At 45.9% G+C, this 19,904-nt stretch overlaps 1 protein-coding gene across 1 annotated transcript; it reads left to right on the plus strand.

The window, feature by feature from the left end:
- Positions 1-235: 235 nt before the first annotated feature.
- On the plus strand, positions 236-19,425 carry VAX1 (ventral anterior homeobox 1). Its single transcript, XM_073595137.1, has 3 exons — positions 236-1,767; positions 4,494-4,681; positions 16,946-19,425. The coding sequence occupies exons 1-3, from the start codon at positions 1,527-1,529 to the stop codon at positions 17,405-17,407; spliced, it is 891 nt and encodes a 296-aa protein (XP_073451238.1). The 5' UTR covers positions 236-1,526; the 3' UTR covers positions 17,408-19,425.
- The last annotated feature ends 479 nt before the right edge of the window (positions 19,426-19,904 follow it).

A 19,904-nucleotide genomic window follows, 5' to 3' on the forward strand; every position in this document is an offset into this window, starting at 1 on the left:
GGAGATTTTCTAAAATTGGAACACTCAGAATAGTGTGCATGGTAGCCAATGAGCTTCTAACTTCAGCTTATTCAATTAAACTTTGACAATAAAACCTGGAAGCTGATTGGTTTGCTGCACCAGATTTTGCACTCTCCAGTTTTAGTAAATCAACCCTTATGTGTTTACAATACATCTCGGAAAGGCAACTTCGGAGTGCTGTTGACTTCCTATCCTTTACTATTGGTTTGGCACAGCGCCATTCATTGCAGTCACTACAAGAACCCTCCGAGTTATACTGGTCCAGTACTATCAGCCCTACACAACATTTGCTGTGTGTAGCCTCTCACCCTGCCCCAAGGGCCCAGCAGACACCCTCCCTGGGCTGTGCGCTAATACAGCTCCTATTAGATAATTAGCAACTCTCGGGCCATTCTTCTCCCTCACATTCCTCATAAAGCCATGAATGAGCAGGTCTGCGAGGAGGGGCCTTTCGCAAGGTGACAAGGACTCTGTGCACGGGGGCAGTGGTTTGAAATGAGGCATTGTGGCCTAATCAATGGTTTTATTGGATTAGAGCGCGTTCTGTGTGAGGTGCTCTGGTGGGATAATAGGCAACTTTCTGCTCCATGCTGGAGGGGTGTGAATGGGGCAGGCTCACTTCCCTCGGCACCTCGGAGCCCAGCTGGATGGGTGAGGACCCTCCGAAGCCCCAGAAAGAGTTTTCTTCCCAGTCCAGGAGGGCCAGGGATGGGAACTGGAGGACACAAGAGCTGATTTTGCTCTCTCTAAAGAAAATTGCTCAGCAGCAGCAGAAGAGGAGGAGGAGGATGATTGGGGAGTCCTGAAGGGCAGCGCGGGTGATTATACCCAGGGGCTGACAATCTACGGGGAATCTTCTCACACAAAAGGAAAGTTGTTGTTTGTTTGTGTCATTCCTGGAGATGGTGATTGACTCCAGCAGACCAATCACTTGTGTGTGCGCCTCTGGATAAGCTGGACTTGATTGGGGACAAGCTCAGGAACCGTCCATTTGTGATCTAATATATTAGCCAAACAATTTAGTGTATTCATGAGGTAACCTCAAAGTGGAGGCTTGAAAATTACCCGTAATCAGTGGCAGCATCTAGTCAGCGACCCCTTGTATGATGAGTGTGTCTAATAAGGAGGCATGAGAGCTTTTTACTGCTTTTCCTCAATCACTGGACACGAGCAACACCAGATACAAGAGCCTGCGTGCACCTCAGGAGCCTGATCATCCTTCAGACCCCAGACCAGCACACGGAGACCCCCTGCCTGGGGTAATACCTGGTGACCCCGTGCCCAAACTGACAACAGCATACCTAAGTGCCCAGGGTACCAGCTAGGGACCCATTGCCTAAATCAACACCAGGATACCTCAATACTAGTTGGGGACCCATTGCCCAAATCAACACCAGAGTCCCCCGATACCAGCTGGGGACCCTATTTATTACCAGGTTACCTCAGCGCCCACAGTATCAGCCTTGGACCCTTTTCCTGGCAGCAAAGGGAATTCTTCTCTATATATGTTTGAGAAAACGCGCAGTATGGACATTAGGTGCAACCCTGGCACAGAGGAGCCCCGAAACACCAAACCTGGGCACAAGGAAGGCAAAGATTCCAGAGACAGCCAAAGCAGCCTTGGGGACTCTTACCTCAAGGAGCAGCAAGCCACATACTCAACTCCTGGAGCCTCCGACACCTGTGTAAAGTCTAAGAACGGTGGAACAACTGACCCAGACTACTGCAGGAGGATTCTGGTCCGAGGTAACGTGCCAACTTCTGTCTCCATATATCAGTCACTCAATACCAGCTTGTATGTCCCAGTGCCAGACTGCCTCCATATTCTCCCTAGCCTCTGTTCTACATGCCATAATATCACATACCAGATCCTATGCCTCCATATACATCATTTGTTCATATGCCAACCTCTGCACCTTCACACCAACCAGTATGTCCTATACCAGCCATCATAAATCGAATATTTTACCTGTACTGGAGGAATATTAACCTACTTGTCAAATTCTGCCAACTAGTGAGACTGTGTGCCTAAAAGGCAAACCTCCCTTATCTCCAGTACCAATATAGGACTCACTGTACCTATGCTGGGGTCCAATCCCCTAGTCCAGCCTCTGTACCATTAAGTCTCAGACTTCTGGATTCCAACTCAACAATACCAGCCTCTGTCACTTCATAGCAGCCTTCTACCCACCATACCAACATCTGCCCTCCATAGAAGCCCCCTAATCCCCATAGCAGCTCCTGTTCCTCCATACTAGCCTCCTACAAATGATACCAGCCTATTGCCTCCATAGTAGCCTTCTACCCACCATACCAACCTCTGCCCTCCACAGAAGCCTAATACCATCTCTTGTTCCTCCATACCAAATTTCTACAAATTACACCAGGCTTTTGCCTCCATAGCAACTTCTACCCACCATACTAACCTCTGTCTTTCCATAGTAGCCTTCTAAGCCCCACACAGAACCCCTGTCACTTCATACCAACCTCCTACACCTTTCACTAGCCTATTTTCCTCTATAGCAGCCTTCTACCCACCATACCAACCTCTGCCCCTCCATACTAGCCTCCTAACCACCATACCAGCCTCATCCCCTCCATAGCAGCCTCCTAACACCCATATTAAGGTTTGTCCTTTCATACCAACCTATGACCCACCATGGAAAGCCTCTGTCCCTCCATAGCAGCCTCCTAAACATTATATCAAACACTGTTTCATGGCTGTCAGTCTTCCACCAACTATACAGCCTCTATCACTTCATACCAATTATTTACCCTCCATATTAGCTCTCCACAGCAGCCTCCAACTCACCATACCAGTCCCTTGTCCTGACCACCAGCCTTCCATCCACCATGCCAGCCTCTAGTCTTGCCAGCTAGCATGTCCTCCACCATACCAGCCTCTAATCCTGTTTAGAAGCATCCTACCCACCATACCAGCCTCTGTATCCTCTCTAGCAGACAGGGTAGGTAGAGACCCATGCTTTGTCCTCATACTGGTCTATGTACAGCAGTGGTAGTATCCACTCACACTTTCCTCCCTCCAAACCTCCCCCCAGGGACAGAATTCCTGCATTGCCTCTAAGCATTCTTCTCAGTGACTCTTTTGGAGGCTTCCTGTACATTTCCTAATTATAGACAATAATCACATCTTTTATTTCATTAGCTTAATTAGTGCCATAATGAGAAATATTCCCACAGTGGACCTGAATTCTGGGGAAAATAATTCCGATAACTTCAATAAAATCTGCCTCCAGCTCCCAGAGAGAAGTTTACTTCAATCCCCTGGGGTCCGCTCAGAGCTCTCTGAGAAAGATAAATGTTCTTTGTGAAGGAAAAATAAGTGCCCAGGGTACCAGCTAGAGACCCACAGAGCACCACTATTATTATTATTGGTAGTAGTAGTAGTAGTAGTAGTAGTAGTAGTAGTAGTAGTAGTAGTAGTAGTAATAGTATTAATAGTATTATTATTAGTAGTAGTAGTAGATTTTCTATTATTATAGTTATTTTTATTGTTGTTGTTACTATTATTTCTTTTGTTATTATTATTATATAGTAGTACTATTATTATTATTATCATTATTATTAATAATATTAATAATAATAATAATAGTACTAGTAGTATTTTTTTTATTATGATGTTTTGTATTGCTGCTTTATTATTTTTTATTGTTGTTGCTGTTATTATTATTTTTATTGTTAATAATATGATTTCATTGTTGTTATTATTAGTAGTATTTTTATTATTATTACTATTTTTATGTAATTGATGATTTTTTTGATATTATGATGACGTAATAACAATGCTAATACTACCACAAGTATTACGTTTATTATTCATTTAAATATATAGTTGTAGAAATTGCAATAATAATAATAACATTAACAATAATCGTCCCTCCACAACACCTGACAAATAAAATAAATAATTATAAACATTTTTATTCCTTATTCTTTCTGTGATTTTTCTAATTTAGGTGTTTATAGAATTGATAAAATTCGGTTATAAATTGCGGGAAGCAGTAAAATAATCAATACTATTTGGGGCGAGCCAGAAAATTTACGGGAAAGTTCAGTGTCCAGTGTGCGATGTACCATTATATTTTAGAAATGATTTCTTTATACAGAGTATCTGAGGGGAAATTCTTGCTATTTACTTTTCTCTTTTATCGTACAGAAATGCCCGATATTCTTTTGATTTATTTAATTTAATAATTAGATGTCAGAGGAAGTATAAAAGAGAAAATGATCCGATTCCAGAGTTTCTGGGCTGCTGGGGCCCAACAGGAGGAGTTTTGGGGACCCCAGCAGAACGGAAGAGCTCCTCAGGGGCCCCTGTGATGGATGGTTTGGAATATTTGGGATTCAGTGAAGTGACTCCGGGGCCCCCCCTGTTAGTGATTGTTTGGATTTAGGGGTGGAGTAAGAAAACTTTTTTTGGAATTTATTGATATCCTTCTCTGCCCCCTTAGATGCCAAGGGCTCGATCCGGGAGATCATCCTTCCGAAGGGGCTGGACCTGGATCGGCCCAAGCGGACCCGAACCTCCTTCACCGCGGAGCAGCTGTACAGGCTGGAGATGGAGTTCCAGAGGTGCCAGTACGTGGTGGGCAGAGAGAGGACAGAACTGGCCCGGCAACTCAACCTCTCAGAGACCCAGGTATGAGGTTCCACTGGAGGATCAACATCCTCAAAGTGCCTCCACCGAACCTGACAATGCCGATTTATTGCACAGGACCTCCACTGTACGGAGCCACCACAAAGCCTCCACTGTACAGAGCCTCTATGACACCATACAGAGACCCCCCAACTGTACAGAGATTATATGACACCATACAGAGGCCCCCACTGTACAGAGCCTCTATGGCACCATACAGAGATCACACGCTGTACAGAGCCTCTATGACACCATACAGAGACCCCCCAACTGTACAGAGATTATATGACACCATACAGAGGCCCCCACTGTACAAAGCCTCTATGGCACCATACAGAGATCCCACACTGTACAGGGCCTCTATGACACCATACAGAGATCCCACACTGTACAGAGCCTCTATGACACCATAAAGAGACCCCCACTGTACAGAGATTCTATGACACCATACAGAGATCCTCTACTGTACAGAGCCTCTATGACACCATACACAGACCCCCCACACACTTTACAGAGCCTCTATGACACCATACATAGACCCCCCACACACACACACACACACACACACACACTGTACAGAGCCTCTATGACACCATACAGAGATCCCCCACTGTACAGAGCCTCTATGACACCATACAGAGACCCCCCACTGTACAGAGATTCTATGACACCATACAGAGACCCTCCACTGTACAGAGATTCTATGACACCATATAGAGATCCTCCACTGTACAGAGCCTCTATGACACCATACAGAGGCCCCCACTGTACAGAGCCTTTATAACACCATACAGAGATCCTCCACTGTACAGAGCCTCCACTTTAATATACAGAACTTCCAGCACACAACACAAGACAAATTCCATACAGTTATACACAACCTTCACTGCACAGAGCATCCACCGACTATCCAGAACCTCCACCTTATTATACAGAACCTCCATTACACTACAGATAGCCTTCACTATACAGAGCCTCTATACAGAGCCTCTATCATACCAGACAGCTTAGAACCTCCACTATATAGCTATACAGACCCTTCATACAGATCCTCTATCATAACATACAGAAGTTGTAACTTATAATACAAAACATCCACTATATAAAACACAGAGCTTACAATTTATTATAAACAGACTCCGTCTTAGTATATACAGAACCTCCACAACACTTTACAAAGCCTCCACTTTATTATACAGAGCTCCTATCACATCGTACAGAGAGACTCTACCTTACTATTCAAAGGCATTTACCACACCATACAGAGCCTGGACTTTAATATACAGATACACATCTTATTCTCCACTCATAATTGTTGGGACTATCAGTGTACAAATCTGCACAATAATTCTTACAGACTAGATCAAATTGTCCTGATCAATTGCTGAGGGTGGCAGACTGAAGGACATAGCTGACAGTGATATACGCAATATATAAATTATAAAATAATTACAATGTAATATTTTATTATAATAATCCCCATAAAAAATGCATGTAATATTTATATATAATATAAAATTAATACATTAAAATTAATTTAAAAAATGTTTTCATTATTCATTTTAATTTAATAATTGTATATTATATATAAATATTACATGCATTTTTTTAAATGGGGATTATATTATTATATCTATATATAGAATTTCTATCTCTACACTCTGTAGTCTCTTGATACCATAGGATTATTTTGCATTTATTTCTGGAGGATCCTATAATTCGTCTGCCAGATTTCATTCTTCCCCTCCAACCTTCAGAACACCAATACCAGAATATTCGTAGACCCTGGGGGAGTCCAGTTATGGGGGGATCCTGTGAACCCCCTTCCTGGAGTCTATTATTCTTCATATATCTGACATTTATAGATGACATCCTATGACAGTGCGATGTACAGTCCCCCACTCACCTATATAGATCCCTCTTTATTATATTATATATTATGTTATGTTATATTATATTATATTATATTATATTATATTATATTATATTATATTATATTATATTGTATTATATTCGGGTGGGACATATCAGCTCTTCTGTATTCTCTCTGCTGCATTAACTAATGTACATAATGTACAGAATTGTTTCCCAATATGTATTTTTTCTTCTTTTCTCTATATTCTACATCACCTACATAATTTATTTCCTATTGATTATTTCCCCCCAAATTCTCTTATATGTGAACCATCTATTTCCCGATTCTAATCTGTACTGTCCTCATACACCGTCGATTGTTTACATACTACTATGATATTATTATAACTATTTATATAATACAAATAGAAAGGAAGGGGTGTACACACTGCGATCCATAATCCGACCCGATGTACCAAATCGTCTAATAATAATAATAATAATAATAATAATAATAATAATAATATCATCATCATCGGTATCAACAACGAAAAAATAAATAAAAGAAACAAAAATATAGGAATATTATAATTCAGATTATCATCATGATCATTATTATTATGATTTCTGTTGTTGTTATTATTACTATTAGCAGCAGCAGTAAAAAAATGTAAGGATATTTTATTATATTATATTTAAATAAAAAGTAACAATAATAATGATCATTATTAAAATATTACTGCTGCGACTGCTTTTAAATTTTACGATTATTATCATTATTATTGTTATGCAGCTCTCACACTTTAACTTTTTTTTAAATATATTTCTATTAATAACAACAACATAATAATAATAATAATAATAATAATAATAATAATAACAATTCATTGTATAATCTCTGTTATTAAATCATCATATTTTAACATTTTATTACAGTTATTCTCCTTATCATTATATTATACTAAAAATCCCTTGCGATGGTCGGCTGTGTGTGTAGGGTGTCGGTTTGGCTCCAGTAAAATTTTGGTGTATGGGGACTTCCCCGGAATCTGAGAAGATATCATTATCGGGCGATGCATGCTCGGATGTAAAGGGGTATATTGAGTGTTTATAGTGTACACACAGGGGATATCGCTCCGTCTATATCCAGTATATTCTATGTACAGAGGTCCTGTGTGCCGACAGATTTTTCCGGTCTGAGGGTTGGACCCGGCTGTAGATTGTACGATGTCGGTTGCCTGTAGGGACGATTTGCTGTCGGTTTGGATACCATTGGAACTTGTCTGATCGCTGGATTGAGTGAGATGTGAATTGGGATATAACATTGTACAATGTAACTCCGAATCGGATGACAGATCCCATCAGCTCCATCTGTTCTCCGGATGGGATCTCCAGGACGATCTCCGATCTGGGCACATAGCAGATTCTTCTCCTGGGACAAACTGTCATACGATTCAGATCGATCAATGAGGCACCGACAGTATGAATGTCCCACCCGAGGGCACCTTGTGATATCCTTCAAAAATGTGCCCCCAGAGTCCCCCTCCTGTCAGTCTGATTTCATTTCATTTATTTCTTCAACACCCGATCTTCTCTCACTGGTTATATCTCTCTCTGTCTCCATACCTCTCCCCATATTCCTTTACACCCCTCTATAGCTTTCCATACTCCTCTATACACCTCCATGCCCCTCTATACCCCATCCATACCCCTCTATACCCCTCCATACTCCTCCATACCCCTCCATACCTCTCTATACCCCTCCAAACCCCTCCATACTCCTCTATACCCCTCTATACCACTCCATACCCCTCTATACCCCGCTATACTCCTGTATACCCCTCCAATCCCCTCCATACCCCATCCATACCCCTCTATACCCCTCCAAAACCCCTCCATACTCCTCTATACCACTCCATACCCCTCTATATCCCTCCATACACCTTCTATACCCTTTCATACCCCTCTATACCCCTCCATACCCCTCTATATCCCTCGATACACCTCTATACTCTTCCATACCCCTCTATACCCCTCCAATCCCTTCCATACCCCTCTATACCCCTCCATATCCCTCCAATCCCCTCCATACCCCTCTATACCCCATCATACCCAACTATACACCTCTATACCACTCCATACCCCTCTATACCCTTCTATACCCCATCCATACCCCTCCAATCCCCTCCATACCCCTCCATACCCCTCTATACCATACCCCTCTATATCATACCCCACTATACCCCTCCAATCCCCTCCATACCCCTCTATACCCTTCCATACCCCTCTATACCACTCCAATCCCCTCCATACCCCTCTATTCCCCTCTATGCCCCTCCATACTCCTCTATACCCCACCATACCCCTCCATACCCCTCCATACTCCTCTATACCCCTCCATACCCCTCTATACCCCTGTATACCCCTCCATACCCCTGTATATCCCTCCATACCCCCTCCATACCCCTCTATAGCCCTTCATACCCCTCTATACCCCTGAATACAACTCCATACCCCTCTATACCCCTCCAATCCCCTCCATACCCCTCTATACCCTTCCATACCCCTCTATACCATTCCAATCCCCTCCATACCCCTCTATGCCCCTCCATACCCCTCCATACCCCTCTATACCCCTCCATACCCCTCCATACTCCTCTATACCCCTCCATACCCCTCTATACCCCTGTATACCCCTCCATACCCCTGTATACCCCTCCATACCCCTCTATACCCCTTCATACCCCTCTATACCCCTGAATACAACTCCATACCCCTCTATACCCCTCCAAACCCCTCCATACCCCTCTATACCCTTCCAAACCTCTCCATACCCCTCTATATCCCATCCAAACCCCTGTATACCCCATAATACCCCTCTATACCCCATCCATATCCCTCTATACCCCTACAAACCCCTCCATACCCCTCTATACCCCTCCATACCCCTCCATACTCCTCCATACCCCTCTATACCCCTACATACTCCTCTGTACCCATCTATACCCCTCCATACCCCTTTATACCCCTCCATACCCCCCCATACCCCTCTATACCCATCCATATCCCTCTATACCCCTCTATACCCCTCTATACCCCCGCATACCCCTCCATACCCCTTTATACCCCATCCATACCCCTCTCTACCCCTCGGCATACCCCTCCATACCCCTCCCCATAATGCTCCGTACCTCTCTATACCCCTCCATACTCCACTATACCCCTCCATACCTCTCCTTATACCCCTCCATACCTGTCCATACCCCTCCCCATACTCCTACATACTCCACCATACTCCACTATACCCCTCCATACCTCTCCATACCCCACTATACCCCTCCCCATACTCCACCACACCCCACTATACCCCTCCCCATACTCCACCATACCCCATTATACCCCTCCATAACCCTCCCTGTGCTACTCCATACCCCAATATACCCCTCCATATCCCTCCCCATACTCCTCCATACCCCACTATACCCCTCCTCATACTCCTCCATACCCGACTATACCCCTCCCCGTACTTCACCATTCCCCATTATACCCCTCTATATCTCTCCTCATACTCCTCCATACCCCACCATACCCCTCTATACCTCTTCTTATACTTCCACATACCCCACTGTACCCCTCCATACCCCTCCCCATACTCCTCCATACCCAACTATACCCCTTCATACCCATCCATACATCTCCTTATGCCCCTCCATACCCCATTATACCCCTCCCTATACTCCACCATACCCCACTATACCCCTCCCCATACCCCTCCCTGTACTTCACCATTCCCCATTATACCCCTCCATACTTCTCCTCATACTCCTCCATACCCCACTATACTCCTCCTCATACTTCTCCATACCCCACCATACTCCTCCATACCTCTCCTTATACTCCTCCATACCCAACTATACCCCTCCCCATACTTCTCCATACCCCACTATACCTCCCCATACCCTTCCCCATGCTCCTCCATATACCACTATACCCCTCCCCATAATCCACCATACCCGGCTATACCCCTCCATACCTCTCCTTATACCCCTCCTTACCCCTCCCCATGCTACACCCCACCCCACTATACCCCTCCCTATACACCTCCATACCCAACTATACCCCTCCATACCCCTCCCCATACTACTCCATACCCCATTATACCCCTCCCCATACTCCACTATACCCCTCCATACCTCTCCATACCCCTCCCCATACTTTTCCATACTCCACTATACTCCACTATACCCCTCCATACCTCTCCTTATACCCCTCCCCATACTCCACCATACCCCACTATACCCCTCCCTATATTCCTCCATACCCCACTATACCCCTCCATACCTCTCCTTATACCCCTCCATACCCCTCCCCATACTCCACCGTACCTCACTATACCCCTCCATACCTCTCCTTATACCCCTCCATACCTCTCCATACCCCTCCCCATACTCCACCATACTCCACTATACCCATCCATACATCTCCTTATACCCCATCCATACCCCACTATACCCCTCCCCATACTCCATCATACCCCACTATAGCCCTCCCCATACCCCTCCCTATTCTTCACCATTCCCCATTCTCCATACCTCTCCTCATACTCCTCCATACCCCACTATACCCCTCTTCATACTTCTCCATACCCCACCATACCTCTCCTTATACTCCTCCATAACCCACTATACCCCTCTCCATACTCCTTCATACCCCACCATACTCCTCCATACCTCTCCTTATACTCCTCCATACCCAACTATACCCCTCCCCATACTTCTCCATACCTCAATATACCCCTCCATACCCTTCCCCATACTCCTCCATGTACCACTATACCCCTCCCCATAATCCACCATACCCTGCTATACCCCTCCATACCCTCTCATTATACCCCTCCATACCCCCCCCCATACTCCACCATACCCCATTATACCCCTCCCTATACTCCTCCATACCCCACTATAGCCCTCCATACCCCTCCCCATACTCCTCCATACCCCACCATACCCCTCCCCATACTCCTACATATCCCACTATACCCCTTCATACCCCTCCCCATACTACTCCATACCCCATTATACCCCTCCATACCTCTCCCCATACTTTTCCATACTCCCCCATACTCCACTATACCCCTCCATACCTCTCCCTATACCCCTATATACCTCTCCTTATACCCCTCCATACCCCTCCCCATACTCCACCATACCCCACTATACCCCTCCCTATACTCCTCCATACCCCACTATACCCCTCCATACCCCTCCCCATACTCCACTATACCCCACCATACCCATACATACCCCACTATACCCCTCCATGCCCTTCCCCATACTACTCCATACCCCATTATACCCCTCCATACCTCTCCCCATACTCCACTATACCCCTCCATACCCCTCCCCATACTTCTCCATACTCCACCATACTCCACTATACCCCTCCATACCTCTCCTTATACCCCTCCATACCCCACTATACCCCTCCCCATACTCCACCATACCCCACTATACCCCTCTATACCCCTCCCCATACTCCTCCATACCCCACTATACCCCTCTATACCCCTCCCCATACTCCTCCATACCCCACTATACTCTTCCTCATACTCCTCCATACCCCACTATACTCCTCTATATCTCTCCTTATACGCCTCCATACCCCACTATATCCCTCCCTACCCCTCCCCACACTCCTCCATACCCCACTATACCACCCTCCTACTCCTTCATACCCCACCATACTCCTCAATACCTCTCTCTATACCCCAATATACCCCTCTATACCCCACTGTACCCCTCCCCATAGTTCAATATACCCCATTATACCCCTCCCCATACTCCACCATACCCCTCCATACCCCTCCCCATACTCCTCCATACCCCTTCATACCTCTCCTTATACTCCTCCATACCCCACTATACCCCTCTTCATACTCCTCTATACCCCATAATACCCCTCCATACCTCTACTTATACTCCTCCATATCCCATTATACCCCACCATACCTCTCCTTATACTCCTCCATACCCCTCCTCATACCCCTCCATACCTCTCCGTATACCCCACCATACCCCTCCATACTTCCCCTTATATCACTCCATACCCCACTATACCCCTCCCCATACTCCAGCATACCCCACTATATCCCTCCATACCCCTCCCCATACTCCACTATACTCCTCTATACCCCTCCATACCGCTCCATACCCGTACACTATACCCATCCCCATATGCCTCCATACCCCACTATACCCCTCCATACCGCTCCATACCCCTCCACATACTCCTCCATACTCCACTATACCCCTCCATACCTCTCCTTTTACCCCTCCATACTCCACTATGCCCCTCCCCATACTCCATCATACCCCACTATACCCCTCCCCATACCCCACTATACCCCTCCATACCCCTCCCCTTACTTCTCCATACCCCACTATACCCCTCCATACTCCTCCCCATACTCCTCCATACCCCACTATACCCCTCCCCATACTCCACCACACTCCACTATACCCCTCCATATCTCTCCTTATACTCTTCCATACCCCACTATACCCCTTCTCATACTCCTCCATACCCCACCATACCTCTCCTTATACTCCTCCATACCCCACCATACTCCTCAATACCTCTCCTTATACTCCTCCATACCCCACCATACTCCTCCATACCTCTCCTTATACTCCTCTATATCCCACTATACCCCTCCATACCTCTCCTTATACTCCTCCATACCCCACCATACTCCACTATACCCCTCCCCACACTCCTCCATACCCCACCATACCCCCCCATACCTCTCCTTATACCCCACCATACTCCCCCATACCTCACTATACCCCTCCATATCTCTCCTATACCCCTCCATACCTCTTCCCATACTCCTCCATACCCCACTCACCCCTCCATATCTCTCCTTATACTCCTTCATACCCCACCATACCCTACCATAGCCCTCCCCATACTCCTCCATACCCCACCATACCTCTCCTTATACTCCTCCATACCCCACCATACCCCTCCATACCTTTCCCCATACTCCTCCATACTCCACTATACCCCTCCCCATACTCCACCATTCGTTCTCAATACATCTGCCCATACTCCTCCATACCCCACTATACCCCTCCATACCTCTCCCCATACTCCTCCATACCTCACTATACCCCCTCCCCATACTCCAAAATACTCCTCTATACCTCTCCCCATATTCCCCCATACCCCACTATACCCATCACCATACTCCTCCATACCCCACTATACCCTTCCATACCTCTATTTATACTACTCCATACACCACCATACCTCTCCTTATACTCCTCCATACCCCACCATACTCCTCAATACCTCTCCTTATACTCCTCCATACCCCACCATACTCCTCCATACCTCTCCTTATACTCCTCTATATCCCACTATACCCCTCCATACCTCTCCTTATACTCCTCCATACCCCACCATACTCCACTATACCCCTCCCCACACTCCTCCATACCCCCCCATACCTCTCCTTATACCCCACCATACTCCCCCATACCTCCCTATACCCCTCCATATCTCTCCTATACCCCTCCATACCTCTCCCCATACTCCTCCATACCCCACTCACCCCTCCATACCTCTCCCTGTACTCCTTCATACCCCACTATACCCCTCCCCATACTCCACCATACTCCACTATACCTCTCCCCATACTCCACCATACTCCTCTATAACTCTCTGCATACCCCTCCATACCCCATTATACCCCTCCCTATACTCCTCTATACCTCTCCCCATATCCCTCCATACCTCACTATACCCCTCCATATCTCTCCTATACCCCTCCATACCTCTCCCCATACTCCTCCATACCCCACTCACCCCTCCATATCTCTCCTTATACTCCTTCATACCCCACCATACCCTACCATAGCCCTCCCCATACTCCTCCATACCCCACTATACCTCTCCTTATACTCCTCCATACCCCACCATACCCCTCCATACCTTTCCCCATACTCCTCCATACTCCACTATACCCCTCCCCATACTCCACCATTCGTTCTCAATACATCTGCCCATACTCCTCCATACCCCACTATACCCCTCCATACCTCTCCCCATACTCCTCCATACCCCACTATACCCCCTCCCCATACTCCAAAATACTCCTCTATACCTTTCCCCATATTCCCCCATACCCCACTATACCCCTCACCATACTCCTCCATACCCCACTATACCCTTCCATACCTCTATTTATACTACTCCATACACCACCATACCTCTCCATACCTCTCCTTATACTCATCCATACCCCACTATACCCCTCAAAACCTCTACCCATACTCCTCCATACTCCTCTATACCCCTCCCCATACTCCACCATACTCCTCTATACCTCTCCCAATACTCCTCCATACCTCTCCTCATACTCCTCCCCAAGTCCCCATACTCCTCCATACCCCACTATACCCCTCCTCATACTCCTCCATACCCAACTATACCCCTCCCCATACTCCTCTATATCCCACTATATCCCTCCCCATACCCCTCCATACCTCTCCCTGTACTCCTTCATACCCCACTATACCCCTCCCCATACTCCACCATACTCCTCTATACCTCTTCCCATACTCCACCATACTCCTCTATAACTCTCTGCATACCCCTCCATACCCCATTATACCCCTCCCTATACTCCTCTATACCTCTCCCCATACCCCTCCATACCCCACTATACCCCTCCTCATACCCCTCCATACCTCTCCCTGTACTCCTACATACCCCACTATACCCCTCCCCATACTCCTACATACCCCACTATACCCTTCCATATCTCTCTTTATACTCCTCCATACCCCACCATACCACTCCATACCTCTCCTTAGACTCCTCCACACCCCACTATACCCCTCAATACCTCTCCCTATACTCCTCTATATCCCACTATACCCCTCCCCATACTCCTCCATACCCCACTATACCCCTCCCCATACTTCTATATACCTCTCCTCATATGCCTCCCCATACTGCTTCATACCCCACTATACCCCTCCCTATACTCCTCCAGACCCCACTATACTCCTCCCATACTCCTCCGTACCCCACTATACCCCTCCCCATACTCCTCCTCATACACCACCATACTCCTCCCCTTATTCCACCATACTCCTCTATTCCCCTCCACATACTCCTCCATTCCTCTCCTAATACTCCTCCCCATACTCCTTCATAACCCACTATACCCTTCTTCCCCGTACTCCCATACCCTTCTCCATACCCCTCCCCATACTCCTCCATACTCCACCATACCTCTCCCCATACTCCTCCATACTCCTCCCCATACCACACCATACCTCTCCTGAGTACCTTCCTACCTCTCCCTATACTCTTCCTCATACCCCACCATACCTCTCCCCAGTACCTCCCTACCTCTCCCAATACTCTTCCTCATACCCCACCAAACCTCTCCCCAGTACCTCCATATTCTTCTTCATACCTTTCCCCATTCTCCTCCATAATCCACCATACCTCTCTCTATGCTCCTCCATACCCCACTATACCTCTCCCCAGTAACTCTATACGCTTCTCCATACCTCATTATACCCTTCTCCCCAGTAACTCCATACCCCTCTCCATACTCCTCCATACCCCACTATACCCTTCTCCGCATTACCCCCATACCCTTCTCCATAGCCCTCCATATCTCACTATACCCTTCTCCCCAGTAACTGCTTGCCCTTCCCCATACCCCTCCTCATACTCCTCTATACCCCACTATACTCTTCTCCCCAGTACCTCCAAATCCTTCTTCCCTTCCCCTTGTCCCTCTATTTCCTCTTCTACTCTGTCTATTCCTATCTTTCTCTCTCCCTCTCTATCTTGCCCTTCCTCTATACTGTCTCTCTCTCCCTCCCTTTACCCCCCCTCCCCACCTCTATCTCCCAATCTCCATACCCCTCTCCTCTTCCCTCTATCCCTTACTTGTTTAATCTCACCCTTTTCTGTCTCTCCCTATCTATCTATTTTCTCTCCCTCTATCCCTCCTCTCTCTTTTTCCTATCATTGCCTGCCTACTTCTCTCCACCTATCTTCCAATTTTCTCCCTATATCCCATCTTTTCTCCCCCTCTTCTTGCTCTCTTCTACTTCTCTGTCTGTTCCCCATCTCTTTCTTTCTCTCTCTCTAACTCTCCCTCCCTTGTTTGCCTTCTATCTCTATCCCATATTTCTCTCAACCCTCTCCCCCTTCCCCAAATTTACCCCCCCCCCTTTTCAACTTTCTCTGTCTCTTTTTCTCCTCCATCTCTCCCTTCTCTCTAAAACAACCACTTTCCTTGCCCCCCCCCCCCACACACACACACACTTATTTTCTCTCTCTCCTCCTATTTAGCTCACATGGTTCTGTTTGCTGTCTTGACAGGTGAAAGTGTGGTTCCAGAATCGCAGGACAAAGCAAAAAAAGGACCAGGGTAAGGACTCTGAGCTGCGGTCAGTTGTCTCAGAAACTGCAGCCACCTGCAGCGTTCTCCGTCTTTTGGAACAAGGCCGTCTCCTGTCCCCTCCTGGTCTGCCTGGACTATTGCCAGCCTGTGCTGCAGGAGCACTGCGGGCCACCAACAATTCTGGACCCGGGGCTCCATCCATCCCCGAAGTCACCAATGCCCCCCCTCACCAACCTGGACTGCACTCTTCAGGGCACAGCATATTCAGCATGCCTGTGCCAACTTTACTGGGCACTGTGGCCAACCGGTTATCCTCTAACCCACTGACAATGGCAGGGAACCTCCAGGAACTCTCCGCCAGGTACCTCAGCTCCTCAGCCTTCGAACCCTACTCTAGAAATTCATCTAAAGAGGTTCTGGAGAAGAAATCTCTGGACTGACTATTCCTAATGTGGGGCGACACTCTCCGATTAAATGTATCAGGCATGTGATCTCTGAATTCTCTACCCCTGAAGCCACCAATCCCCAACCTCAGAATATTCTACCCCTAATGCCATTGACTGCCAAACTGCTCAGTACTTTACCCCTTAATGCCATCAACCTAAACCTCAGAATATTTAAACTCACTTTCACCAGTCCCCAAACCTCAGAATGTTATAACTTATTGACAGAGATCCCCAAACTTCAGAATACTGTAAACTAATGCAATTGACCCTCAAACCTCTGAGTACTTTCCCCTTCAATGCCATCAACCTAAACCTCAGAATATTATAACCTATTATCATCAATCCCCAAACCTCAGAATATTAAAATTTAAAGCCAGTGATCTCCAATCTTCAGAATACTGTAACCTAATGCCACAAATCCCCAAACCTTAGAATGCTATAACTTAGTGCCTGTGACCCCCAGACCTCAGAATACTCTATCTTTATTGCCACTGATGCCCAAACCTCAGAATAGTGTAACTGGAGACCACTGACCCCCAAAAGTAAAGGCCTATAGTCCTTACCTCTGTCCTTTCAAACACAGACTTCCAATCATTTCATCCCCAAAACTTCTTCAGCTCTACCAAACTTCCCCCAACACTCAGTTGTTCCCAGAAACAGGAGCTTTGCACCCCTCACCAACTCCCAGTTGCAAACTTTGGGAACTGTACCTATAGACACCCTAAAGTCAGACCTCCTAGGAGTGTAGACCTTAATCTTGCCTGTCTCCCCCTTTCGAAGGGAGGGACTCTACCATAGTTTCCTGTCTCCAAGCGCTGTACCCCTATCCCTAACCAGCCACCAAATATTGACCATAAACCCGGAACTCAGCTCGGCTGGAAGGACCTACAGAATGTACAAGGTGTAATATGACAGCAGAATTGAGTTTTCATCATAATTCCAGTCTGAACTTCCATCAAACGCCATTATCTTCACCTTTTAGAGCAGCTAAACTTTTTTTTGCATCCATCACCCCTGTCAATGACATGAATTGGAATGTTTGGAAAGTGAAAATGAAAATTGTGTAACAATCAGTTGTTCTAGGAAGTTCAATCTCCATCTGTCATCCCTAAATTAAATATTTGTACTTCTTTTTCCAGTCGTGTGTTACGGATAATAACGCAGCAACGTGCCAGAAAGATGAATCCCAATTTACTCCATTATATGAAGTCCCCCATGGTCCACCCCCTTCCCTTTCCCAGCATTGGCAGCACTCTTTGTCCCCTTCAACCTTCCCATTACTGTCTTTCAACCTTTAGTTCTGGCCAAATTTTTTTTCATAAAAAAAGTTTCGCAGAATATGGTGCGTTAAGAATAAAAGATTGACTCAATGGTTTTAATATGTGATTGATTTAAAAAAATAGCATTACAACTAATTAACTCTGTCCAGTCCCACCAAAGAGCCAATCGCACACAAGCGAGCGTTGGGGGAGAGTCTTAAGGAACCTTATGCTGTGCTCACTTTCATGTACTCTCCGTGTCAGTTTACTGACGTTACACCAGCAATTGTCACTTAGTACTTGAATGCGTCTTGGGGCGCCTTACACAATGACATACTCTGATCAGCTGACCTGGTGCTCGCCCCCCGCGGACCTGCGTCACCTGCTCCTGAGCCAGAGATGCCGCACGCCTCCGTGCAGCTGAAGGACGGCCTTGTTCGGCGCCATAATCTTATTCTAATATTTTTATTGTAAACTATTTAAGTGAAGGGAACGTAGCTGGATTATGGAAAATTTCAACACCTGAAATTTGCCGCCAAATTTTTTTTGTTTTTTTTTGTTCTGGATGTCCAAGGTTTGTTTTGTGTTAATGTTGTGCGAGTGACTTGACATCTCTATATATGAAAGAAAAACTATATATAAAAAAAATTTAATGTATTTTCACATTCTATTTAAACACCAAATTATTATTATTTGATATGTGGGAAGATTTCATGTGTTTCTGGCTATCTGGATCCGCAATTAAATGGAAATGAGGCGATGTGCGTGGACCAGTGACTTGTGTCTGTTCATTTCTCTGTCTGCCGATGACCCATGGCTCCACGGATGGGCCCCCGGTGCGTCTGTGTAACAATAGAAACAAGCACTTTGTGTAATGTTTTTTTTCTGTATCGTGGGAGGGTTGCGTTGGACAACTTTTTATTGCGGCTAAAAAAAGCAAAAAAAAAAAAAAAAACAGGCGTAAGACAGCAGTCTAAGAAATAGTGGACTTGAAGCTAACATTTTCTTTACTGCTCTCTTTTTTTTTGCATTGTCCTTTCAAAGTGGATGTAAACCCAATCGCTAAAATCTCCTAAAATCTTTCATTTTTTAACCACTTCAGCTCGGGAAGATTTTACCCCCTTCATGAGCAGGCTATTTTTTGCTATTCTGCACTGCGCTACTTTAATTGGTGACTGCGTGGCCATGCAACACTGTACACAAGCAAAATCTATATAATGTTTTTCAAACAA

The sequence above is a fragment of the Aquarana catesbeiana genome, linkage group LG08, assembly GCF_042186555.1.
Source record: "Aquarana catesbeiana isolate 2022-GZ linkage group LG08, ASM4218655v1, whole genome shotgun sequence".
NCBI classification, from domain to species: domain Eukaryota; kingdom Metazoa; phylum Chordata; class Amphibia; order Anura; family Ranidae; genus Aquarana; species Aquarana catesbeiana.

What these genes read in the sequence shown, in the direction of transcription:
- VAX1 (XM_073595137.1), top strand. Translation starts at nt 1,527, where the DNA reads ATGTTTGAGAAAACGCGCAGTATGGACATTAGGTGCAACCCTGGCACA. An exon ending in CAGGAGGATTCTGGTCCGAG is followed by an intron (nt 1,768 to 4,493) that starts GTAACGTGCCAA and finishes CTGCCCCCTTAG; the next exon opens with ATGCCAAGGGCTCGATCCGG. An exon ending in TCAACCTCTCAGAGACCCAG is followed by an intron (nt 4,682 to 16,945) that starts GTATGAGGTTCC and finishes CTGTCTTGACAG; the next exon opens with GTGAAAGTGTGGTTCCAGAA.